At 33.0% G+C, this 27,581-nt stretch overlaps 1 protein-coding gene across 7 annotated transcripts in view; it reads left to right on the plus strand.

The window, feature by feature from the left end:
• POSTN (periostin) overlaps positions 1-21,038 on the plus strand; it is a 41,703-nt gene extending 20,665 nt beyond the window's left edge. Inside the window, exons 10-23 of one of the 7 annotated variants that reach the window (XM_025462440.3) lie at positions 1,001-1,149; positions 2,697-2,833; positions 3,216-3,346; positions 3,862-3,992; positions 4,097-4,199; positions 4,307-4,374; positions 5,022-5,067; positions 8,643-8,723; positions 12,133-12,222; positions 12,925-13,014; positions 13,749-13,826; positions 14,207-14,290; positions 19,096-19,137; positions 20,194-21,038. In XM_025462440.3, the coding sequence (XP_025318225.1) occupies positions 1,001-1,149; positions 2,697-2,833; positions 3,216-3,346; positions 3,862-3,992; positions 4,097-4,199; positions 4,307-4,374; positions 5,022-5,067; positions 8,643-8,723; positions 12,133-12,222; positions 12,925-13,014; positions 13,749-13,826; positions 14,207-14,290; positions 19,096-19,137; positions 20,194-20,231 (1,268 nt within the window). In that variant the 3' untranslated portion in view covers positions 20,232-21,038. Of the gene's footprint in view, positions 1-1,000; positions 1,150-2,696; positions 2,834-3,215; positions 3,347-3,861; positions 3,993-4,096; positions 4,200-4,306; positions 4,375-5,021; positions 5,068-8,322; positions 8,520-8,642; positions 8,724-12,132; positions 12,223-12,924; positions 13,015-13,748; positions 13,827-14,206; positions 14,291-19,095; positions 19,138-20,193 lie in introns of those variants that run through there. The other 6 variants (XM_025462442.3, XM_025462441.3, XM_025462443.3 and 3 more) reach the window with 6 other exon arrangements.
• The last annotated feature ends 6,543 nt before the right edge of the window (positions 21,039-27,581 follow it).

The raw sequence follows: 27,581 nt of genomic DNA on the forward strand, positions 1-27,581 counted from the left end.
CACATTGTTAGCACTACATTGTCTCTATTAAAATGTGTTTCATTTCAAAACAATTCATTATATTAGGTTATAGCCTACAGAGAGTGAAAGTTTGTGATAAAGGGTATTCAGTTATTCTATGATTCTAATCATATTTCCAGCACACATAAGGGATGCATTAATAGATCTTAAGAAAAATTTAATCTAATTTGTTTATTTAACACCAACATAATAATTGAAAATACGTAGTTATCTTTCTCATCTCAGAATTTGATGAAAGATGTCAAATTATAAATCAATAAAAGCAATAGATGATTTATTATACACTTCCATATTATGATGTAAATTATTATAAGTATTTAATCTAGTAGCTGCTATTCAAGGATGGTGTTTAGATTTTTTTTTTAAGGATGGTGTTTAGATTAATGCAACCTGCTACTTTTTCTAGAAAAGTGATTTCACAAAGACATATTTAAACTGCAAAGCAAAATTTAGCCATTAAAGAATAAGTATTATTTAAAAAATATTTTTCCGAATGCTACATTGTGATGCAGAAATTAATGAAAAATCTGGATTCCTAGAAATGCTGTTATTCTTCTTTGTAATAACTACATCCATATGTGTGGGACATTAACCGACCTTTAAGAGGGTGTATGTGTTTTGATATTCTCTTCAGAAGTAAATATAAATTTACAAATGATTCATCAGTAGTGTTTCATGTGACTGATGTGTATCAAATTCTCGGAAAAAAATCTTGGCCAATAGTAGAGTTTAACTTGTGCCAATGACTACATAAAGCTATGTAGCCATTACAGATATGAAATCCATTGTTTGGAACCCTTAGAATGCTGTTAGTCATTTGATGAAGAGCTCACAGAGTTTCTAATTGGTGCATGGAATTCATAGCCTTGAGCATTTATTTGATTCAGATATTTTATGAGTGCAGAATCCATAATATCCTTACTAGGAGCAATTTTAATGCTTTCTAAATAATCCTTTTTCTTCATGAATTTATTTATAGATGATACTCTGAGCATGGATCAACGGCTTCTTAAATTAATTCTGCAGAATCACATATTGAAAGTAAAAGTTGGCCTTAACGAGCTTTACAATGGACAAAAGCTCGAAACCATTGGAGGCAAACAGCTCAGAGTCTTTGTCTATCGTACAGTAAGTGAATCAGGAAATGATAAAATAACCACGTTGGCCTAAATGTCAAATGACACGTCGTTGTCTAAGAATATTGTTACAACAAATGTTTCCAAAGTTTTATTTTTGTAATAGTAAATATTCATAGGAAGAGTAGAAGAACATTCTTCATAGGAAGAATATTTAATAATAGTAAATATTCATAGGGAACTGAGTAATGTATGAAAAGACATAGAAAATGCACATATTAATAATTCAGATAATTTGTATTTGTTTCATTATAAATAACTTTCTGTTCTAAAACATTAATTAAGGAAGCCCGGGTGGCTCAGCAGTTTAGGGCCACCTTCAGCCCAGGGTGTGATCCTGGAGACCCGGGATGGAGTCCCATGTCAGGCTCCCTGCTTGGAGCCTGCTTCTCCCTCTGCCTCTCTCTCTCTCTCTCTCTCTCTCTCTCTGTGTCTCTCATGAATAAATAAATAAAATCTTAAAAAAATAAAACATTAATTATTTCAGTTCTATAAATCTCTAAAACTCCTCTAAAACAAATATGATTTTTGGATTCCCAAGCAGTTTACAAACAAAACAAAACAAAACAAAATGGTACTTTTTCTATGGGCACATAAAGACTTCTGAACTCTATAAAATGGTTCTAATGTACTTCATCTGATGAAATATTGCTAGAAAATATTGCTTCTGAAAATTGCAATGCAAGAACAGTTGTGCTGTTCAATTTCTGTCCTGGCAACAGATGCATCTAGAGCTCAAAGATTTCACAGGAAGTCAAGTATTACCTGATATAGCACAAAGCAGCTGCTCACTATAGTTCCACAATCCCAAGACACACATTTTACAGGATGCAGAAAGTGGCCTGTATATACTTGTTTGTTCAAAAACACTACAACCAAATCAATAATGTGACATAATTGATAGAATCTTACAATCAGGAAAACATAGCAAATACCTGCAAAGATCACAAAAGGCACTGAAGTCAGGAAACTTTATGGTTCAAGAGAGTCCTAAAGAGTTAAAGGGTGAAAATTTCTTTTTTTTTTTTTTAATTTTTATTTATTTATGATAGTCACACAGAGAGAGAGAGAGGCAGAGACATAGGCAGAAGGAGAAGCAGGCTTCATGCACCGGGAGCCCGATGTGGGATTCGATCCCGGGTCTCCAGGATCGCGCCCTGGGCCAAAGGCAGGCGCCAAACCGCTGCGCCACCCAGGGATCCCAGGGTGAAAGTTTCTTAAAGAGAGTATGGAAGAATGGTTCAAACCTGCAGAAGAATGATGAAAAATGTAGACATGAAATTCTTGTTATTTACTGATGAAACTACCTGCCTGACACATAGGTTAGCTTAACTAGTAGTAGAAAACCTGATTGAATAAGAAGTGTAAGGTCAGATTGTGCCAGACTTTAAAAACAGAAGTAAGATGTTCTTTCCTCTAGCTGGAGAGGTCAGGAGACCTCTTAGAAGAGTCAATCTATTAACTCAACTATGCATCTACTTCCACATATGACATTTCAAGTAAGGAAATGGACAGTTGTATCTTTCACTTCTTTGCTAGGCTGTCTGCATTGAAAATTCATGCATGGTGAGAGGAAGCAAACAAGGAAGAAATGGTGCCATTCATATATTCCGAGAGATCATCAAGCCAGCAGAGAAATCCCTTCATGAACAATTAAAACAAGATAAGCGCTTTAGGTAAGCCTATTGGTCTCAGTTACACACACACACGCACACACACACACAAAGTGAGAACTATTGACATAGTTTTGTTTCAGAGTTAGTATTCCAAAAGGCATTGAGTATTCAGTATTACTGAAAATAGTAATTAGGGTAAGTCCATGCAAATGTCTTCAAAATAAAAATATGTTCTTAACACTGTTTTGCTTCCTGGTGCACCATAATATGATTTGGTGAGTGAAACAATCTAACAATCTAAAAAAAAAAGAAAGAAAAAGAGAATGCATGAACAATTTCTCATGATTTCCACCATAAATGGATTGTATTCTATTCCATGCATTGCTTGTGAGCATGCCTAAATCTAAATCTAACAGAATAAACATGTTTCTTTCCTGCTTAGCACCTTCCTCAGCCTACTTGAAGCTGCAGACTTGAAAGAGCTCCTGACACAACCTGGGGATTGGACGTTATTTGTTCCAACCAATGATGCCTTTAAGGGAATGACAAATGAAGAAAAGGAAATTCTGATTCGTGAGTAGAAGTGAATACCAGATTATTTGCCACCTGAGTTCAGGATCTCATTTCTTCCTCAAGCATTCCTGACCAGAAGTCAGCCTCAAAAATGCCCCCTTTTTAATATTCATGTCTAAACCAGCTTCCCTTAATTTCACTTGGAATTCCTGGAGGAGTACTCATTAATGTTCTAAATTAACAGCTTGCTGTCGTGGTTGTTGAGCTAGATGTTCATTTATGCTATTTCTATTAAAGTCCACACAATTAGGTGACAAAGAACAAAAGTAGTCACAATTCCAAAAATAATTTGATTTTCTCTCCTCCCAGTAAGTTAAGTTGGCTAATATTTTGATCGAATAGACTGAAGTGACTGTTTTGACATGGTGTTGATAGCAACTTGAGAGAACAATAACATGATGAGAAATTATAGTGCGGAAAAAAAGACAAAGAAATATTTTTATCCTTGGTCTTTCCAGTATCAAAATATCAAAAAATATGACATGTTATAAATATACATTTCCCCTGCCCCCCAGGAGACAAAAATGCCCTTCAAAACATCATCCTTTATCACCTAACACCAGGAGTTTTCATTGGAAAAGGATTTGAACCTGGTGTTACTAACATTCTGAAGACCACTCAAGGAAGTAAAATCTACCTGAAAGGAGTAAGTTCTCTAGAATGAATTTATGATAGCATTCATCCATTGATCAATTATCTTAATGTTAATTATCATTAATTTATCATTGATATTATCCCTTGTTTTGATAGGTAAATGATACACTTCTGGTGAATGAGGTGAAATCAAAAGAATCGGACATTATGACAACAAATGGTGTCATTCATGTTGTAGATAAACTCCTCTACCCAGCAGGTTGGTAATTATGGAACTCATTAATGAATTAAATCCTTTTTCAATAGAAACCTAGATTTTCATTTCACACTTTCTTAACAATACTCATTTAATATTCCTCTGCATAGACACACCTGTTGGAAATGATCAGCTGCTGGAAATACTTAACAAACTGATCAAATACATCCAAATTAAGGTACAGAACATTACTGCATTTATTTCTAATGTGCTGAAGAGATTGCGATTTTAACATAAAAGACCAGAAATGTATACAATAGGTAGATTTCCATTAGACTTGGATTGCTTTTTGTAGATTATGAACCACTAGCCCATCTGTGAATAAATGACATAATTTCTTTTTGGTTTTATTCAACAAGTATCTGGTATGTGGGCCCAAGCAGTGTATTAAGTGTAATGCGAAATATAAGTTGAATCAGAGATGGCCCTTTATTTAAAAATTTACAGTCCAATTGGAAAGAAAAGACATAATGATAAAAAAAAAACATAATCTTTCTATCATTAAATACTTTGCTACAGAACATAAGGTAAAGTATTCACTTGTAAAAATTGTCACTAATCACAGTTTAGAGTTAAAAGCAAAAAAGTATTTTGCTTCTTTGTCCTCGTAGGGTCAAAGTATTGGAAAACATATGAAATACTATTTAATAAACATCTAACTTTAGATAAACTATTTTTATCATTTTTAAGACTTTGAGTAACAAATCCAATAGTCTTTATGCCCTCTGGCCCAATTTGCAGATTGAAAAATAAATTAAAGTGATGCCATAATTTTGTTAATAAAACTACTGATTTCATGTTACTAAATACAAATATTATTTTCAGTTTGTTCGTGGTAGCACCTTCAAAGAAATCCCCATGACTGTCTACAGTAAGTACATAATGAATATTTGTCACATGCAATTGGCAAGATGCAAAAAAAAAGAAAACACAATAATTTTCTTTGCACTTGGAAGCAAAAATTCTTGATAATCTGGTATTTAGAATTCCAAACAATGGCAAATTTCATCCCACTTGAAGCAGGTTTAAGATCTGGATGAGGCCTCTCAGCCAGGGCCCTACCTGTCAGATCCTATGAAATACTTCCCCATTCATCAGAAAAACGGGAATGATAAGATACGAGAATATGGTAAAATATGGAAAAGAGGCAAGGAAAAAAAGACATGCAAACATACAAAGAGGAGACAAAAGGCACTCCAGAGTCACCTGAAAATTCAGATGTGTAAACACAGAACTAACACTGCTGAAGGATTTGTAGCTCATTCTAGCCTCAAGCTGTCAGCTCTCTAAGGACAAGGTAGGAGGTGATGTGCCAAAGAATCCTAATGTTTACGATCTAGCAGTTCAAAAACTCTCCCCATTCAAAATTGGACAAAGGAACAAAGAATTTTCCAGGCATTAAACCTAAAATTTCTAGATGCCAAGGTTCTTTTATCTCTGACTCTACCAGATTATCAAAACTAAACCTCTACGACTTAACAATGGTAAAGGGTATTCCATTCTCATAAATGTAACTTGTAGTACTCCTTTTTCAGTGTGGCTTTTTCTTCATTTGTCTTTTTTCTTTCTTTCTTTATAGCTTTCAAAGCAGAAATTATTTTCATTTTGTTTTGACTCTACAATTAAACACTCAAAATGTACCAATAGTAAAATCATTACTTCAATTCCCACATTTATCCTGGCTAGAAAATAATTCTATTTTATAATATGAGCATTGTTATTGTATTAAAAATTTTTTCCTTTACACCAGGTATGGAAAAAGAATAAAGACAATGTAAGGAGCAAAACAAAATGTCTACTGCTCTTACTGATTTCAATTATGTAAGAATAACATATACAAATCAAGTATCTGGCCAGCTCAGCACTGTTTTAAAGATTTAGTTGGAATAGCTATGATTCAACATGGTATAAATTCAAGTATAGAAGTATACAATCTTGTACATATCTTAAAATAAATTAAAGAATCATTATGGGCTCTATTCATCAGAAATGTTATGTCATCTTTCTCAAAGTTGTGTACCTGCACTATATTTCTTTACCTTTCCTACTTTACCCATGATCAGTCCACTGCTTTCTATATATATGCCAATGCCATATTTTGCTTACAATGAGCCAGTCATATAATTCCTTTATTTTCCTCTATTAAAATTGGATCCTCACTCACAGAAAATAATAATAATTTCATGTATTTTATAAAATTATTCAAGAGTAATAAACCGTGTCTATCTACTCAAAAGATCTAAGAGCTCTGGGATTTACATTCCAATGCCAGATGTTTCTTTAACTCCTCCCCAGATGGGTGTGCTGCTATGTAGAGGTATACTTCAAATAGAGATAGAGAATAATTAAACCTAAGATTTCATTTTTATGTTCCTTCATTGACTTATCTCTAAAACTTTCTTAATTTCCTTGATACATATTACTGTTGTCCTCAAAATATCATACATTTCAATCGTAATGTGGAGAAAAATGCTCTGTAGGATATGATGCCAACAATATAGCATCTAAGGTACAACAGAATAAAATCTGTATTTAATCCTCAGCCTGGGACCTGTCAAAACTATGTCTTGAGACAAGTAAGATTGAAACACAACTACAAACCAACCAAACATCCTACACTTCAACTTCTTTAATAAGAAGCAAAATTTTGGGCAGCCCCAGTAACGCAGCGGTTTAGCGCCGCCTGCAGCCTGGGGTGTGATCCTGGAGACCCGGGATGGAGTCCCACATTGGCTCCCTGCATGGAGCCTGCTTCTCCCTCTGCTTGTGTCTCTGTCTCTCTGCCTGCCTCTCTCTCTCTCTCTCTCTCTCTCTCTGCCTCTGAATAAATTTAAAAAAAAAAAGAAGGAAAATTTTAAGCTAAAAGTAATTAAGCCCTTTAGATAGTAGCAGCACAGACCCCTGCGATGTGGACTTAATGGAAAGGTTCCTCTGTGGCAAGACCACCTGTAGGGTCAGTAATCGGATGCATAGATTTGATATATTTCAGAGCTTCATAATTTAAGAATTCAAGATAAAAATATTTGATCTGACTAAAATATTGTCATAATTAAAATCTAAAACCCGGGATGCCTGGGTGGCTCAGCAGTTGAGCACCTGCCTTGGGCCCAGGGCATGATCCTGAAGTTCCAGGATCGAGTCCCACATCAGACTCCCTCATGGAACCTGCTTCTCCCTCTGCCTGTGTCTCTGCCTCTCTTTCTCTGTGTCTCTCATGAATGAATAAATAAAATATTTTTAAAAAGGATCTAGAACCCATATGAATTTTTAAAAGTTGACATTTCAGAAGTCTGAGGTGAGAACGTGACAGAAACCTGAATTGTGCTAACACTTCACCTCTAATGTGTCAACACAATCTGTTCTGATTGCCCAGTTAATTTTATATAGTGCAGCCCCACTGTCTAATGGAGCTATCTTTTAAGGCTTCTAATTAGAAATGACAAAAAGCAGTAGCTCTGGTTCCATGGCTCCACAAGCACTTTTCCAGTTAATCTGTACAACCAAAAGCTAAACAAATAGTTTGCTATTTTAAATAAATTTTGCATATTATTGTCTTAGTTAGGTGAATGACACACACTTTAATACATACCCTCATTTAAAAAAAAATGATTGTGATGACAGGGTGCCTGGGTGGCTTAGTTAGTTAAGCGTCTGCCTTTGGCTCAGGTCATGATCCCAGGGTCCTCAGATCGAGTCCCTCCCTCATCAGGCTCCCTGCTCAGTTTTGAGTCTGCTTCCTCCTCTCCTTCCTGCCCCTCCCCCTGCTTGTGCTCTTTCTCTCTCTCACTCTCTCACTCTCTCTCAAGTAGATAAATAAAATCTAAAAATAAATGATCATGATATTAAAGCTGAAAATTAAAGACATTTTAGCCAATAACTTAAATATTGATCATATCATATTTGTTGCATAGAGCTCATATTTGGCCGGCTGAAATTTATTTTTATTTTTAATTATTCTGAACTATTTTTCATATTTTCCTTTCTGTATCACTGTTATCAGATGCATGAAAAATATTTTGTCTTTGTCTTTCATTTTTTCTTCTGAGAAAGAATCCATCAATGCAATTTAAGATATTATGAATTGCATGAAATTAATCATGTTTATTTGTCTTCTGTTGCTATGCAGCCAATATTTTCAAGAAGTACAAAAGAAGGTAAAGAGCTTTAGTGGTGCAGTTCAAAATCACAGAGTTCTAGATAGAATTCCTCACTTAGTGTGTATATATTTCACTGGAACAAATCCAAGTCACTGGACTTCGGAGTACACCATCTGGACGTGAGAAGATAATAGAAAAATGTAACATGAATATTTCTTGTATTTGACTGCCTGAACATATTACCACAACCTATACCTTAGTACTCAACAAAGATTTAAAAAAAAAGACAGTTTTGTTCAGGTTGTTTTTAATGTAAACATCATTTATGTTCCACTTTCTATACTTTCAGCAACTAAAATTATAACCAAAGTTGTGGAACCAAAAATTAAAGTGATTGAAGGCAGTCTTCAGCCTATTATCAAAACTGAAGGTAAAAATCAATGTTATACATGGTTCCTTTTATTGTGGAAAAAAATCCAAATAATAGACTGATTTCTATGAATGTATCTACATTCTTTTTTAAACTAACATGCTAAATATTTCTATATCAATGGCATGCTCATGTAATTGTAGAATGCGGAATGCAAATTATTTACCAGAGTAGATGGTGCATTCCTAATACTTTCAGTACATTTGCTTTTACTTGATTTCATTTGAACCTAATTGGCCATTGCATTAACACTAGTACCCAGATGAATCAATAAGTAAACGAACAAACAAATAAATCCTGAGCTTTTTTAATGAATTAATTTAATTTTTTATTTTATTTTATTTTTTTACTGAAGTTAGACTACACCAGAGTATTTTTTTGTAGCTTCATCTCCAATCTCCCCACATGGATGTCTTGTTATAAGAAGCTCTTCAAAAAAATACAGGCGTTTTTCATTCAACAATCTAAGAGAGCGTTGAAGCTATACATTGATGAAGGCTTTAAAAATTACAACCACATATGATATATTTTTAAGTTAGACTACCAGAAACAGAAGAGGGAATAAGTAGCTGGTGCAGTGAGTCAAACCTTAAGATTCTTAATTGCAGTCCTGAACTTCTACCCTTACTGTCTATGTTGGCCAACTCCAACATCTTTGATGCTATCTTCATTTCATGTATTTTAATTATTACCAAGGGTCAGACCTTAAAAATGATTTTTTTTTATGTCTAAGCATTTTAATGTGGTGACACACCACAAAGAAAAGACCAAGTTTTCTTCTTTATTTTTTAAGAAGGATAGAAACAGTCTTCCAAAAAAAAGGGAAAAATTCATGTTTTCAGTTGAATCTCAAAAAATTCTTATATTAATTATCTTTGATTTTGATATTTCTTCTCATTCTATCAACTGAGATGGCAATTTCTTGAATATTTTTGACTATTCCTTTAAAGGCAAACCTAGATTTACATTTAGATATTGGAAACATGTATGCAATAGTTTATTTCCTAGCTAATTAGTTATCTATATTTTTATTTGTTCTTAAGACCTAAAATTGATGTAGACTTTGAAATTTGTGCTTATCTAAAAAAAAAATACTCTACTTGTGGTCATTTCACTGTTTTTATATTTTGATGAGAACTTGGTGTCTTAAGAAATTAAATCATAGAATTTTCTTGTTAACAAAATGTTTCTTGATCATTTTAATGAAAAATGATCAAATGGTCCTTGGTAATACATTTGTCTTTAACATTCTTGTGCTGTTTTTAAAATTAGATTCCCTAAAATTTTGTATAATCATAGATAGCTTCTGTAATCAAAATGATTCACATGTGCTGTTCTTATTTTCAAAGATTCCTATCTTTCCTTCCAAGCTTCTTTATCTTCCCAATCTTTGTCAGTGAGAATCCACTATATTAATCTTTCTTCAATTAGGAACACAGTGAAGCATCAACTCTATCTGGGTTCTTCCTATAAAGGAAAAAGGATGAAAAATGGAGTCAGGTCACCTATGCATTAAAAACTCTTCACTTCAAAAATTCAGAAGTTTTACTTCTGTGTAACATACTGAAGGAAACAAAATGATTATCTTGGCAGCCATTTACAATTGTCCAGCTCTAAGATTGCTATTTGCACTTCATTCTCATTTAACTTTTGCAGGTTCTTTATTTTTTCTTTTTTTGCAGGTTCTTTAATGATTCTTGAATTCTTACTAAATATAATAGGCTCCAAAACACAATTTTAAGATGTCTCTTATAGGGGCGCCTCGGTGGCTCAGTGGTTGAGTATCTGTCTTAGGCTCAGGGCGTTAATCCCAGGGTCCCGGGATTGAGTCCCACATCCGGCTCCCTGCAGGAAACCTGCTTCTCCCTCTGCCTATGTCTCTGTGTATCTCTCATGAATAAATAGACTTTTTAAAAAAGATTTATTTATTTATTTATTTATTTATTTATTTATTTATTTATGAGAGAGAGAGAGAGAGAGGCAGAGAGGCAGAGACACAGGAGGAAGGAGAAGCCGGCTCCATGCCAGGAGCTGGACGTGGGACTCGATCCCGAGTCTCCAGGATCGGGCCCTGGGCCAAAGGCAGGCCCTAAACCGCTGAGCCACCCAGGGATCCCTCTCATGAATAAATAAATAAAATCTTAAAAAAAAAAATAAGTTTCTTACAAAATGTCCTTAACCAAATTACAGAATTAAGAATAAATCAACTGAAATTCATTTCAACAAATATTTAATGAGCATCTTATTATTGTGCTGGACACTCTACTAGGTACTCGTATTTTATCAAATATTAAAAAAAGATTTGATAGAAATCCCTGCCTTCATAGAGTGTAATGTAAGACGGTGTTTCTGAAATTTCAGTTTAAGCTTTCCCAATGAAATGTCGACTTGGATATTTTATTAACTCATTTCCTGTTCTTAAACTCCTTAAGTGTATGTTCTTTTGAAATTTCTAAACCTTAAAAACCTGGCCTTACATTTGATACTCAAGATCCCTTGATACCATAGTATGGTATGAAGTGTTCCTTATTTGAAAGAACAATTGTTTTCACTATTTTAGATTGTTCTAGACTAATTCTGGGTAATGGTGTACCTTGACAATTTCTGGACAAGCAAATAAATCCTCTCAAAGATAAAGCAAATATGGTGATATTCAACTGTTGAAGGGTGTTACAGTATGAGTTAAATGTACTGAACCTTACTTTTCTTCTCTGTGAAATAGTCTCAGTTAACTAATGTAGTAATCAGCTTTCTAACATTCAAAATGATTTTCTCTGGGAGCAAAATCATTTTGGAAACCAAATGCAACACTGTTTAACTTTTGTATTTGAAGGACCATTTAATTATTAATTAGCAAATTCTTGCATCATTTTCATATATAAGGTAAGTACTCAAATTTATTTTCACATAAAACCTGAAATTCAGTGCCTTAAATATAGGCATGAAGTTGAAAATTTTAAATGTTCAGTCTTACCTCCATTGGATAAAGTGTACAATACTAATTAAAATTTTAATTTAATTTAATAGGGAAAGAGTAATCGTTGACCCCATTATAGTAAAGTAAGATCTATACTAGCTATCATTAGAGCAACTCAAATTTGTACATATTGTATGATGCACAAAGTATATAATACCCTGTGTGATCCTACTTTATGACTACAAACAAATGGATGGAAATGCTAACTGCTAAAACAGATGAAGGTAATTTTAACAGCATACCAGTGGATTGAGCCATTTGTTCTCATAAATACTGCCTAATTTGAAGACAATGGGAAATTATTAAAACTGATTTCATAAAGGCTGAGACCACTTGTTTGAATAACATCAAATGTTGAAATAAATTTCCTGTTCTGCTAAAGTTAAAGAACCGCTTTAATGTGATAATTTGTCTCCCAAAACAATGACTCAGGACCCACAATAACAAAGGTCAAAATCGAAGGTGAACCTGAGTTCAGACTGGTTAAAGAAGGTGAAACAGTAACTGAAGTGATCCATGGAGGTATGTTATGTGTATTTCTTAAAGCCTAGTTAGGGTCACTGTGATTATTTTGAAATAGTGTTGGTTAAATATATTGAATATTTGATGTTTTCTCTTGACATTTGTATAAATTATAGGAATATTCACTTCATCTATAGGTTCTTCCCGTTAAGTGTTTTTTTTTTCAAATCTCTTCCAAGCAAATAAAATACACTTTACCTTTAATGAGTTAAAGTAATTTAACTACTTGAAATTAATTTACCCATTAAGTCACCAGGTCCAATAAAATCGTCATTACTGTGTAGATGCCAGTGATGAATATGAAATGTAATGATAACAATAATATCAATACAAAGAAATCTATTGGACTTAGTAGAAAAAATGGCCATTATGTTAACATTACTATTAAGTCATTGATGAGATTTATGATAGGGCTCCCACTCTATGTATAATTCCCTGGATTCTCACTAAATACTCATTCCACAGTCAGAAAACAAATATGACGTGGAGAATTAGCTTGCCAGCTGGCTCTCTCCCTCACCCAGGATTCAGGACGTAACACTACCTTTTAGATGTTTGTTGAATCTGCTCGAGATATGTCCTCAAAATGATTATGATTGAATTCTAAATGGTATTGCTTCAAGAAACATATTTAATCATTAAAATGGCAGTTTAGATACCATAAGGGATACATCAGCTGTGTTTTTCTTCCCCTACTTTTAGAGCCAATTATTAAAAAATACACTAAAATCATTGATGGAGTGCCTGTGGAAATAACTGAAAAAGAGACAAGGGAAGAACGAATCATTACAGGTAATCTTTGATTCCGAACATGGAACTCTGCCTAAATTATAAAGTTAAAACCATAGTAAATCTTAAAATATCTCTCTCTATAAGAATCATTAGAGAAATGGACTAAGTCATTTTCATGGTGGTTACTGAAATTATTTCTTTTTGGCAGAAACGTAGATTACATATTATTCTAAATATGTAATCTATGTTTTTCTCTGAATTGAAATTTGTGGATAAATCTATAAGCATGCATTTTCATTATGCAGATTCATACATGCTATATAATATTTTCACTTTGCTATTTATTAATGAGTTAATAAATCCTAGAAGAAAAACCATTCCCTCCTTTGATTTTCTATTTTGCTTAAGGCCTACACTACATCTCTACATGCATATAGGCAACATTTTGTAAGGCAATGGATCCATAATTTTAGTGAATCTCTGTGTCAGTCTCCCACTAATGAATTAGCCTAAAATTCTTAAATCAGCTATTTTGCAAGTCTTTGTTTAAATGAGCAGTCAGCAACTATGGCTTGTGCCACCTACGTATGTAAAGTTCTACTGGAACCCAGTATGACCATCCCTTTCATTTAATGTATATAACTATTTTTATCCTGCAGTGACTATTTGAATAGCTGCAACGTGAGTCATATGGCCTATAAAGTCTAAAAATAATTACTATCTGGCCCTATAGAGAAGAAGTTTGCCTACCGCTCTTTTAGAACTTTTTTTTTTTTTAATTGTCTTTCTTTCAGGTCCTGAAATAAAATATACTAGGATTTCTACTGGTGGTGGAGAAACAGAAGAAACTCTGAAGAAATTGTTGCAAGAAGGTCAGCATGTCTAGAAAAATAAGAATGTGACTATACCTAAGCTATCTGTTTCAAAGTCTAAAATAATTGTTGAGGCCTTTTATATACTTTCTACTCTATGTCATTCCTTTGTTTGAATTCCATGCCAACACATGAAAATGTCCAAAGATAGAGAATTAAACTCAAATGACAGTCATATTGATTGTTTTGTTATATATTTGTTATATATTGTTCAATAACTTCATAAAATGTTGGCTTATCAAAAACCGCACTACAACTGGGGAAAGAATCAAGTGTTGGTCTGGAATTCATTGTTAGCCAGATGCCATTTTACATCGCATCAAGTGCCCTGTGTTTTTATTACATAAACCAATTTCTGCTATAAACATGTATCCTCTCAGAGGTCACCAAGGTCACCAAATTCATTGAAGGTGGTGATGGTCATTTATTTGAAGATGAAGAAATTAAAAGACTTCTTCAGGGAGGTTAGTAAAAGGGAAATAACTAACCCGCTTAACAGGTCCTGGAGACGGAGTTCTTCAACTTTTTAAAGACTAAGCATTCAGGTTTTTCTTTTAATAAGATTGAAAAAGACAACATGATGTGTTGTCTTAAGAGATTGATTGATTTGATAATAGTTTAAGTAATAATAACAAAGAAATGATTACTAGCTTAAAGTCTTTAAAAAGTTCTATGGTATAAAACTTGGGGAGCAATGAATATTTTTTTTCTTTGATACAGATAACTGTAAGGATATTTTAAGTATCTGGCAAGGGAATACTTTTCAAATTGGTAGTTTTTTAAAGAAGCCCAAATTGACATATATTTTATATTTAAAAAAATGTATTCACTGCCCCCAGAACAATAATAAAAGGCATGTGTATGGATTTTTTTAAGTGCATAGATCTAGCAAAAAAAAAAACAGTGCATTTAGTAATTTTCTTTTCCAAACTACATTCTTGAGAATGGATATCTGTTTCTTCTAACAGTTTGAGTGATAATCTATACCTGGATATGTAAATTATTTTGCATATGAAATTAATCTTTAAAGTACGGAATGTTCTCTGTCTATGGCATTAAAATGAACTACTTTTAAAAGCAAAAAAGAAAAAAAAAAGAATTCAAAATCTTACACAAACTATAAATTATAATTATTCAAATAGTAAATGCTAATAAAACATAATTTGGGTAATTGGCATTTGAAAATTGAACATCTAGTTCATTTTACTACAACAAAAGTATTTAGATGACAAATTAAAGAAGCAAGTTTTAAATTATTCAGAAAAATCAAATATGTTTCCTGAAATATACTATGAATTGAGAAGCACAACTGCATTTCAGTATTTATCCAAAATATCATCCAAGATGGCTTTTCTGCTTAAATTGTATCCCTATGTTCAAGATGATGTAAATTCTCTTGGAACCATGCATATTATAGGTAATTGTTTCTTTATTCTTTACTTTAACATAAGTAAAAATCTCTTTATATAGTGTTGAGACTGTTTGGTAATAAATAATTTTTATTGAACCGATGATTGAATTTCCCCTCTATAGGAAAATATGTGTCTGAAAAATACAAGATTTCCTTTCAGACTGGAGGGAGTGTGTGACACAGCCAAAGCCATCAAAGATTGGAGGTTTTCTGTATGATCTAATACAGAATTCACTCATCTATTCACAAATGTTTAATTGCTAGGAAAACAAGGATTGGAGGGAAGAGGTGAAGATATTATGAAGATTAAATTGAATTCTTTTTTTTTTTTAAGTTCTTACCATAGTAGGCAGCTTTGTAGAATGGCAGTGCTTTTTAGAGAATGAATCAATTAGTAGCTGCACCAATATATATACATCACTTTACTTTATTTAGGCTTAAACTTCAGGTAAGTATGTTTTCCTCTCCTTTAATAAGTGCCACTTTACAAATTGACTACAAACAATGAACTAAGTACATAACAATAACTTCAGGCAAAAGAAAACATATCTGCTAAAGAATATGATATTCAAATTTTAGCTAATGAAATCTTTCTTTAACTCCTGTTTCTTTTATCCCAGAGGGTTGATTCTTTTAGTTCCCAACATTTGGTTTCTTTACACATCTATAAAGTATTAATTTCCACAATGCCACATCATAAATTCTTTATCAAAACATTTCTAAGGTTTTCTGCACATAATAAAGACAATATAAGAAGTATAGTTACTTGTATCTGGACACTAATTGGGCATGGTAGGGTTTTTTTCTAGCCCTTAAAATCAATGGGTCATCACTGAGTTACAAGTGTCTAGTTCCTGAGACTCCTATTTACAAGAAGCTGCTATGAATAAAGATTATATCCTGCAAGACTGGCCTTTGTTCTTTCAGAATACAGATTATTGATCTCTATCCAAACTATAGTCTTTTTTTTTTTAATGATGGATCTACTAGACAAGGACTTTATTTATTTATTTATTTATTTATTTATTTATTTATTTATTATAGTTACACAGAGAGAGAGAGAGAGAGAGAGAGAGAGGCAGAGACATAGGCAGAGGGAGAAGCAGGCTCCATGCACCGGGAGCCCAACACGGGATTTGATCCTGGGTCTCCAGGATCGCGCCCTGGGCCAAAGGCAGGCGCTAAACCGCTGCGCCACCCAGGGATCCCTATTTATTTATTTTTTGTTTCTGTTTTTTCTTTTTCTTTTTCTTTTTTTTAAATAAATTTATGTTTTATTGGTGTTCAGTTTACCAATATACAGAATAACACCCAGTGCTCATCCCGTCGAGTGCCCTCCTCAGTGAAAACTATTGTCTTTATCTCAAAGCTTGGAGTTTTCAATCTACACTGCTCATAGTCATACATATAGTACATTTTGATGAGTTGAGTGTATTCCTCAATTATTTTAGTCATGACTGGTAGCATGGCTAAGTGGTCCTCTTGGTACCAATATTGTGATTTATTGCTGAAGTACTTCAGAGCCCTTAACTTGAAAATATTCTCATGAAATGTATAGAATTTCACATTTATCTTAGGTAAAGCTATATTTACTGAACCTACTAAAGTATTAAGGGAGAATATCAACCTATAGAGAAAGGAACAAAAAAGAAGTCATTTTAGATGGTTTTGACAAATCTGCCAATATAGCATGTAAAGCCTGTGTAGGGAATAGGGATCAGCTTGTAGGTCTGGCTTTTGATTTGGGCTCTAATTCAAACTACTTAAGTAAGTTAATTCTTCTACTTGGTTTCCTCATCTGAAAATGAGAATAGTAATGTTACCTACATCTTAATGAGTTAATGTATGAAAAGTACTTGGAATAATGCTCTGCAAATACAAGCTCCCAGTAAGTATCACGACCAATTATATTTACATAATAAACATATAATATAAACTTATGATAGTAATATTTTACACCTAACTTAAATTTCTGAGAGCCATAGCCATATAAACATGCAAGTCTTATAAATAATTGGGCTGAAGCATTTTGCATGTTTCACGAAATGTAGTAGGGAGGGGCATTCATATGATTGGTTTATCTTCCAACCATTTGTTTCTCTCAACATGATATGACTCTCATTCATTTTGAGAGAGCAGAGAGCCATTGGAGACAAATCTGATTTTCTGCACTTTATTCATGCTTTCTTCTGAAGATGTTTTTTTGCCGTAATTAATACTTCTTATTTTAGTATTATCATAGCAAAATAGTAATAAATTAACAAATTACTTAATTGGATGTTGCCAAGTGTATGAAAGAAAATCTGAGTGTAAGTGCTTCTTTTGAAATGTAATGTCTCAAATACTTCTATGACCTTGTTTTAAATTACACAATAACTGCCATTTGGAGTTTAATAAGGCTATTATAAACAATAGTCTGGGACGCCTGGGTGGCTCAGTGGTTGAGCACCTGCCTTTGGCTCAGGTTGTTATCCTAGGGTCCAGGTATCGAGTCCCACATCGGGCTCCCTGCAGGGAGCCTGCTTCTCCCTCTGCCTGTGTCTCTGCCTCTCTTTCTGTGTCTCTCATGAATAAATAAATGAAATCTTTAAAAAAAAAAGATCTTAGTCACTGATTAAAATTTAGACCCATCTTTTCTTTACTATATTTTATAAGCCATTATTTTGTTACCAAATAAACCTGAAATTAATAAAAATATATCAATTGGAGCATATTCCATAATTCAGGCTTTCCTATCTCAAGTAAACTTTCCCCTACTATCCAATCTAATGAGGTTTTCTATGGTTCTGTATTCTACTATTAATATGATATTATAAATGGTTATAAATCATATATTTTGTGGAGAAAAAGAGCATGTTGGAATGTGCCACATAGAAACAAACTCATTCAAACATTTTAAAAATGTTTCTTGGTGACATACAGCCAACATTACTGTTGGTGGTAGTTTCTTGCTTTACTTTTTAATGGAATTTCAGAGAATTGAAAAATATATATATAATAGAAAAATCTTTACCTGATTGACTATAGATAATATATAAACGCAAAAAGTCAAAATTTGGAGAAAAATATTTTTTAAAGGTAAGCAGAAAAATGAAGTCACTGTAGGAACCACATTTATTCTTTGATCTTAAGCATCCATTAGCAGAGTGAAACTGTGAATTAGGTTAACTGATGAGTTAAAGAAAAACAAAAAAAATGGAAATATTTTGCAACTATAACAACAAAAAACTGCATAGCTCTGAAACACTTGAAATTCTTAAATAAGAAAACTTATTATTTTTATTTTATTATTTTTAACTAATTTTATAAATGGTCTTGTAGGATTAAAGTCAAATTTGGCAGTATGTTGGCACACATTTCCTGAATCGTTTAATATTATATTTCTAGAATTATTAGGTCAATGCTATTGTCCTCATGTTCTAATTTAATCATGAATTAATTTACAAGGAGAATTTTACAGAGGCAGAAGTCTGATACATCACAAATAGGAGTGACTGGAGAAATGACTGGATATCTCTGAGAAGATACTTCTACTAAGCTTTATATAATGTTAAATATCCCTTCATCATAAAGCAATGCTTTTTATTAAAAAAGTGAAAAAGTCATGTAAGTCACTTACTCTGTGGGGCCCCGAATACAATAATGAAACAATGTTTTGCAAATAGTGAGCATTCATTTTGATATGTAGAAAACAAACCTCTGTGTGTGGCCAATGAAAAAGTTCCACTATTCCAAAAGAAAATCTACATGTTTAAGCAATGCTTATTTTAAGACTTCATACTTTTCTTTACTTACGGTCTCTTTTCTGATGTTAGAAATAATTTCAAAGTATTTCTCACTACAACTATTTAATTTTAGACACACCTGTGAAGAAGATACAAGCAAACAAAAGAGTTCAAGGTAAATATATTGATAGTAATGTGCATATGGCACACATGTTTTGTTATGTTAAGAAAAATCAAAGGATAGAGTTTTAATATATTTTATTGGACTTTATTGTCTTTTAGGGAGAAAAGTTAGCAAATTTGAGGCAAAGTATTTTGATGACAAAAATCAGAAAATAAATTATTCATGCTCTGCACTATTAATAAAATCTAAGGATAGTGAATGTTAAAGGAAAGGCAATTATACTCATGTAAACTGCTAGATTTTTGGAACCACCGAGGTAGACTCAAGTAGAGTTAAGTTAAAAAGAAATCCTTGAATAAGAGCCAAGCAACAGTCGGTTGCTAGTGAACCTGAACTCTCTAAAAATGTTATTATTTGAGATCAGGCTACAGTTTACTTGAAACAAAGGTAAATTTACTTGAAACACAAGTAAATTAAAATTTTTACACATGTAGAAAGTTATTAATATAACTTTGTACAAAATTTTGATATAATGTGTAGATTATACACATGTATATATCACCCATGCACTATAATTTTCTTCATAATTATATTTATGTGCATTTTCTAATCTTTCACTTAAGTTACCTTGCATTTTGATACATTAAATAATCAAAGATTTTCCATGTGGAACTTAGAGTAAGTTACAAGTTTGGAACTTCTAAAATAATTACATACTAATGGTCAAAATAAATTGCAAGGCTTATAAATGCACTACAGGTACATCTGATTTTAAGCCAATCCAATGTAGACATTTGAAATTAAAAATCAATTGCACAAATGATTTCTAACTGAAGGTTCTGTCAGGGATTTCTTCTACACATCCTAATCCATCCAAATTTCCAAAAGAACTAAAATTCTCAAACTTTATTATTTTCATATACTTTTGATCAAAAGATAACCTTGAATTTATCCTCATAAACAGAGGATATACCTAAGAAAACATAATGTGTATTACAATAAGAAATGATGGTCTTTATGGATACAGTCATACACAAAATATCACATTGTTAAATTCTAAAGTTCCATCACATTTACAATCTATGCATTCTCCCTTCTTCCTAACAGGATCTAGAAGAAGATCAAGAGAAGGTCGTTCTCAGTGAAAATCCAGCAACCAGGCAACAAAGTTTATACAACTCTAATCAATAACCTGATCTTAAAGGATAATTATGAGAGCCACATTGACTTCAGGAAATGAACCACCAGCACAAAAAAGCAATCATTGAACACTTCTGAATACAAATTTCATCTTTTTTTTTCTCTGAATGAAATTATAGGGTTAGTCTCCTGTGGGATAGGAACTGAAGGAAATAGAACACCATATATACAGGTTTTTACATCCTGACATTAAAAATTCTAGCTAACTTTGAAATCCATCAAAGAAAATTCTTGTCAAAGGATTTCTTATAACTTAAACCTCACATTCAATTAAGAAGATTGAATCTTGAATCTAAGAAATAGATAAAATGCATGTAAGCAGTTACTTCTCCTTGGGAAGCTAATTTATAAAAATGGGTGCTCAGTATTAAAAAAACAACAAAACTTTTACAATAAAAGGCTTTGCACATTTCTAATACAATGTGGGTTTACCAGTAAATTATGTTACTTCTACAACTAATTTTATACTCTTGAAATCTTTGTCATATGCTTTTTGCAACACATATTTTTTTCTCAAACATTTCAATAAAACTTTTTTTTCAATTATAAACAGATTACTTCAAATTGGGTAGTTCAGAAAACTCAAGGTTTAAATTAATAAGTGATTTGGACTTGGGAACAGGACTTTATACCTCCTTCTTTTTATAACAAATATTCATTAAAGGAAATTGAATGAAATTATTGTTTCTTGAATTTTTAAAGCTATTATGTTATATAAAGAATCATTACACAATAAAGCAATCATTTAAGCATCAACTGAGTAGTTAATATAACCCTAGAACCATGGTAGGTTGTAAAGATCCAAAACATGAATCAGACAGATACTGTTCTCAAAGGGTAAAGAGACAAATCACCAATAATTCACAAATGCACCATAAACTGTAGTAGAAAATAAACAGTACCACACAAACACAAGTATCAATCAATTTTTCCTAGATTTTTGTTAGATATAGGAAAAGGCACAGAGATGCTCCTAAGTTAACTAAAACTGAAGTAATTTAAGAGTCCACTGCATGTCAAAAGAGGGGAAGAAAAATATTTGCAGAAAACAATAAAGAGATCAGTTGATCTACTCGGATCTCAACAAGTACTATCTTCACTTGGTCTAATTGAAATAAAAGCAACTGCAGAACAGAATCCATACTGATGAGGAACTGAGTAGTGACGGTGTAATAATATTACACCAAGCTTGTAAAACTGAGGAAAGACAGACTAGAGATACCAGTCTTGATCACAGATGTCCAGCTTGGATCAGAGGTCCAGTACTAAAGTACCACTAAGGAATCTGGAAAATTTTTGAGTAGGTGAAAGCATTGGTTCTTTGAGATGCAATTGGGATGAGGAAGTAAAATATAAAATTCTGGCAGTGACTCTTACTGCAGAAGTGCTCAGTAGCCTTGGTTTTCCAGAATGCTTTCTAGTCTGGGATAGTGGTGAGATTTACGTATAGCATTTAAAACCCCTACCAGGGGCAGCCGGGGTGGCTCAGGCGGTTTAGCGCCACCTTCAGCCCGGGGCAGGATCCTGGAGACCCGGGATCGAGTTCCTCGTGGGGCTGCCTGCCTGGAGCCTGCTTCTCCCTCTGCCTTTCTCTCTCTCTCTCTGTCTGTCTCTCTGCCTGTGTCTCTGCCTCTCTCTGTGTCTCTCATGAATAAATAGGTAAAATCTTTAAAAATAAAAAATAAAACCCCTACCAGGAAGCAAAATGCCCCAGCAGAGCAGTACTTATATAGAGAATGTTGGGACTTTTATCTCAACTGAACAGTGTGGCTATGATCATCCCAAGGTGATTCAGAGGACGTGGTCATATAAGGTGGTACTGATAGAATATACTAAGCATTCATCAACAAAGATGACTGTTTCACACACATCATGTTGTTCATGAGCCTCTTGAAATCCCAAGATAATTGCATTGAACAAATAGTAGGTCAGCTTATCCATTTTGCCCCCTTCAGGGTTTTCATTTGATGACGAGCCAGGTGTTCCAGAGTTGGACTTTAAATATGCTAGTCTGGGACAATTGGAATGAGGTTAAAGTCTTTTTAAAGACTGATAATTTTAGAGCCCTGCCTTTTTTTTTTTTTTAATTCCACCAAAAGAGAAAAAAAGAAATCAGTTTTGGTTAGTACACATACAAAAATCTAGCATAACTCTCTGGTGAAGGACTGTCTTTCAAATGACACATGTAAATATATTTAAAGGTAAATTTTATAGAATCATTAATAAAATTTAAATAAGGAAAATAATACAAATAAAAAACAAAATTTAAATATATGAAGATGGGGCACCTACGTGGTTCAGTCGGTTAAGCGTCTGCCTTTGGCTCTCAGGACATGATCCCAGGGTCCAGAGAGCCTGCTTCTCCCTCTCCTTCTGCAATTCCCTCTGCTTGAGCTGTGTCTCTGTCAAATAAATAAATAAAATCTTTTAAAAGTAAAAAATAAAAAATATGAAATAAAAAAATAAATTTAAACCCCAATAATAATTCTAAAGTAGATAAATAAATAAATAAATACCCTACTCAAATACTTTCTATAAATTGAAGAGCAGAGTAGTATGTGGTTTTACATGCAATATTTAATCCTTCAAAAATTTTGAAGTTTTATTATCTCTAGTTTTATATGAAAAAACGAGGCTCAATTAGTTAATGTAACTTTTTTTGCCTTATACTCTTCAATCATGCCATCAATCAAATTACCACATGTCTATCACACAAGTACAAACTTGAGTATAGCAAACACATCTGTTTTTGCAATTGTGCAGACTCTACTATCTGATTTCAGCTTTTTTTCAAACCATGCTCCTCACAAGTGCCATATAGGTTTGAGCACACTGATGTTAGGACTGCAGTTTCAAATAAGCCTTCCTGTCTCCAAGCAACCACTGATCTACTTTCTGTCACTCTAGATAATGGCATTTTCTAGACTTTATATAAATTGAATTACACAATGTGCATGGCTTTTTCTTTGTCTGTCTTTCCAATCCTTGGGATTCTATGTAGGAGTGGAATGACAGGACCACATAGAAGGTAAATAATTAAAACTGCAATACTTCTTCTTAAAAAAAAAAAAAAGATTTCATTTTATTTATTCATGAGAGGCACAGAGAGAGAGATGCAAAGTTACAGGCAGAGGGAGAAGCAGGCTCCTTGCAGGGAGCCCAACGCGGACTCGATCCCGGGTCTCCAGGATCATGCCCCGGGCTGAAGGCGACCCTAAATCGCTGGGCTACCGGGGCTGCCCAAAACTGCAATACTTCAAAGGAGTTCTACTATTTTAAATTCCCCCCGGAAGTATATGGGAGCTCCAGTTTCTCTGCCAAGACTTGATATGGACAATCTTTTAATTTTAGATATCCTAATAGGTGTGTACTGGTATCTCATCGTGGTTTAATTTGCATCTCCCTGATGTATGCATTTCATGTGCTTATTGAACATTTGTATACATTCTGTGAAGTGTTTGTTCAAATCTTTCACTAATTTTTAATTGGGTTGGTTTTTAAAAATTGAGTTTTGAGGATTCCTTATATATTATGGCAATATATATGTACACATATAAATACGTGGCTTATATAGTTCTATTACCTATATAAGGTGCACTTATTTTCTCCCAGTATGTGGCTTATCTTTTCAGTCTCTTAGCAGACTTTATGAAGATAACAAAGTTGAATTTATCTTATTTTTTTCTTTTATGGGTGTCATATTGAAGAAATCTTTTTATTAATCAAAGTTCACAAAAAATTCTTATCTGTTTTCTTTTAGAAGCTTTATTAGATTTAGGTTTTACACTGAGGTATATAATTCATTTTGTTTTTTTTTAAAGATATTATTTTTTATTTTTTATTTATTCATGATAGAGAGAGAGAGAGAGGCAGAGACACAGGCAGAGGAAGAAGCAGGCTCCATGCCGGGAGCCCAACACGGGACTCGATCCTGGGACTCCAGGATTGTGCCCTGGGCCAAAGGCAGGCGCTAAACCGCTGAGCCACCAGGGATCCTTCATTTTAAATTAATTTTTGTTTATGGTATAAGGTATGAATCAAAGTTGGGTTTTTTCTCCTATAGATAGCCAATTATGCTAGCACCTTTCTCTGAAAAGATTATTCTTTGTCTATTAATATACCTTTACATCTTTGTCAAAATTACATCTATATATGAATCTATTTCTCTTTTCCTTCTTTCCACTCTGTTCTATTAGTCTATTTCTCTATCTTAATTGAAACACCATATGACTAGATAAGTGTAATTTTAAATAAGTCACTAAATCAGGTAGGGTTAGTCCTCAAATTTTGCTCATCTTTTTCAAAGTTGATTTGGGTATTTTAAGTTATTTGCATTTTCACATGTATTTTTAAATAAGCTTGGCAATTCCTACAAAAAAAAATAAGGTATCTGCTGAACTTTGAATTGAGATTGTATTGGATATTTGGGTCAATTTGAGAATAATTGAAATCTTTACAATACTGTCTTCAAACCATTAACGAAATATATCTCTCAGTTTATATATAGCTCTTCCTTAATTACCTTAACAATGTTTTATTTGAATATTTAGGTTTTACCAATGTTTATTTGAGTATTTAGGTCTTCTGCTTCTTTTGTAGTTTCCTCTTAAGTACTTAATATTTACTTTTATGGTATTACCAATGGCATTGATTTTATGTCAATTGATGATTATTTATTTTCTGTTATTGATCTTATATTTAACAACTTTATTAAGCTCATCAGTTCTAGTAACTTTTTATAGACTACATCATATTTTCTACATTGGCAATCATATTGTGTGCAAATGAAGACAATTTTACTTTTTTTGCAATCTGGATGCCTTTGACATTTTCTTGCCTAATTTCACTGATTGATGTTGAATATGAATAGTAGTTTAATGCTGAATAGAAGTAGCAAGAGTGACCATTCTTTTTCTTCATGATCTTGAGGGAAAACATTCATTCAGTCTTTTAATCTTAAGTATGATGTTTAATTTGATGTTAGCAACACCGTTTTCTGTTCTTTCATAGATACCTATTACCAGGTTGATGAAAGCACTTTCTTTTTTTTAAGATTTTATTTATTTACCAATGATATAGATCTTTTGATATGATCATGTGGGTTTTCTTTTTTAGTTTGTTAATATGGTGAATTATATGGATTTAATTTTGAATATTAAAACCTCATCCCATTTAAGTTATTCATTCTGGGATGAATTCCACTTAGTCATGACATATTCAGTTTGTGAAAGTTTTATTAAGCATTTTGACATGTATGTTCATAAGAGACTTGTCTATCATTTTCTTTTACTGCAATCTCTTTGTCTGAGTTTGCTATCATGGCAATGCAGGCCTCACAAAATGAGTTAGAAAGAATACTCTTCTCTCCAGTTTTTAGAAAGTGTCTATGTAGAACTGATAAATTTTTCCTCCTTAAATGTTTGGTAGAATTCACCAGCGAAGACATCTACTCTTACCATTTTCTTCGAAGAATGATTTTTAGACACAAATTCAATTTTTAAAAATACCTATAGGTTGGGATCCCTGGGTGGCTCAGCGGTTTAGCGCCTGCCTTCAACCCAGGGAGTGATCCTGAAGACCCGGGATCAAGTCCCACATCAGGCTCCCTGCATGGCGCCTGCTTCTCCTTCTGCCTGTGTCTCTGCCTCTCTCTCTCTCTCTCTGTCTGTCTCTCATGAATAAATAAATAAAAATTAAAAAAATACCTATAGAGCTATTTGGATTATCTATTTCCTTTTGAATAGGATCTGGCACTTTGTATTTTTCAGGAAATTTGTTCATTTCAAAAAATTTAAAAATTTATTGGCATATTGTTAAAAATATTCCATTATTATCTTTTGAATAGTGATGTCACCTCTCAAGACTCATTTTGGTAATTTTTTTTCTTCTTTTTTTCCTAACCAATCAAGCTAGTCATCAATCAATTTTATTGGTTTTCTCTAAGGATACGCTTTTAGTTTCATTTCTGTACTCTTCTGTACTCTTTCTGTTTTCTTTCTTTTTTTTTTCTCTTTCTGTTTTCTATTTCATTGATTTTCACCATCTATTATTGTCCTCTGCTTTATTTAATTTTAATTGGATCTTGATTTTCTAGTTTCTTTCTTTTTTTTTTTTAATTTTTATTTATTTACGATAGTCACACAGAGAGAGAGAGAGGCAGAGACACAGGCAGAGGGAGAAGCAGGCTCCATGCACCGGGAGCCCGACGTGGGATTCAATCCTGGATCTCCAGGGTCACGCCCTGGGCCAAAGGCAGGCGCTAAACGGCTGCGCCACCCAGGGATCCCGATTTTCTAGTTTCTTAAGGTAAAAGCTGAAGTCATTGATTTAAGAACTTTCTTTTTTCTAGTATGAGAGTTTAGTGGCATAAATTCCTCACTAGGTATTGCTTACTGGTATCTCACAGATTTTTAAATATATTTTAATTTTCATTCACTTCAACGAACTTTCTAATTTTCTTTCTAAATATGGTTAAAAAGTTATCTTTTTAAGAATTGAAATAATAAAATATCTATTTATACATGTAGTAACTATTTCTTGGGCTCTTTTGTCCTTTGGTATATCCATATTTCCATCTAGTATCGTTTTTTTTTCTAACATTTCCTTTAGTGCAAATCTGGTGGCAATAAATTTTTTCTGTCTGAAAAAGATCAATATTTTGCCTTTGTTTTTGAAAAATATCTTTGCTGGATATGCAATTCTAGATTGACAATTTTTATTTATGCTATTTTTAGAGATGTTATCTCACTGATATTTTTGCTTGTCTGGTTTCTTATTTGCTTTCTATACTGTCCTTTTCCCCCTTTACACAACTGCCTTAAGATTTTGTTTCTATCATTGGTCTTGAAAAATTTGATTATGATGTGCCCTGGGGTCATTTTCCTCATGTTTCTTATTCCTAGGATTTGTGAAGTTTCTTGGATCTGTAAGTTTAGAATTTTTATCAAATTTGATTTTTTTTCACTTATCAACCATTTGTTCTCTCCCCTTCTTTACATATATATTTGGCTGCTCTTAAATTGTAATACAGTTCACTGTTGCTCTTTCATTTTTTTTTAATTCCTATTTTTATCTGTGTGCCTTTCATTTTAGAAAGTTTCTATTTTTGTGTCTTCATATTCACTAACCCTTTCTTCTGTAACATAATTTGACCCTTAGGTCATACCACATTTTTCTTCTTCTTTGTTTTTAATATTTTATTTACTTATTCATGAGAGACACAGAGAAAGAGAGAGACAGAGACACAGGCAGAGGGAGAAGCAGGCTTCATGCTTCCATTGATGTGGGACTCGATC

The sequence above is a fragment of the Canis lupus genome, chromosome 25 (assembly GCF_003254725.2).
Source record: "Canis lupus dingo isolate Sandy chromosome 25, ASM325472v2, whole genome shotgun sequence".
NCBI classification, from domain to species: domain Eukaryota; kingdom Metazoa; phylum Chordata; class Mammalia; order Carnivora; family Canidae; genus Canis; species Canis lupus.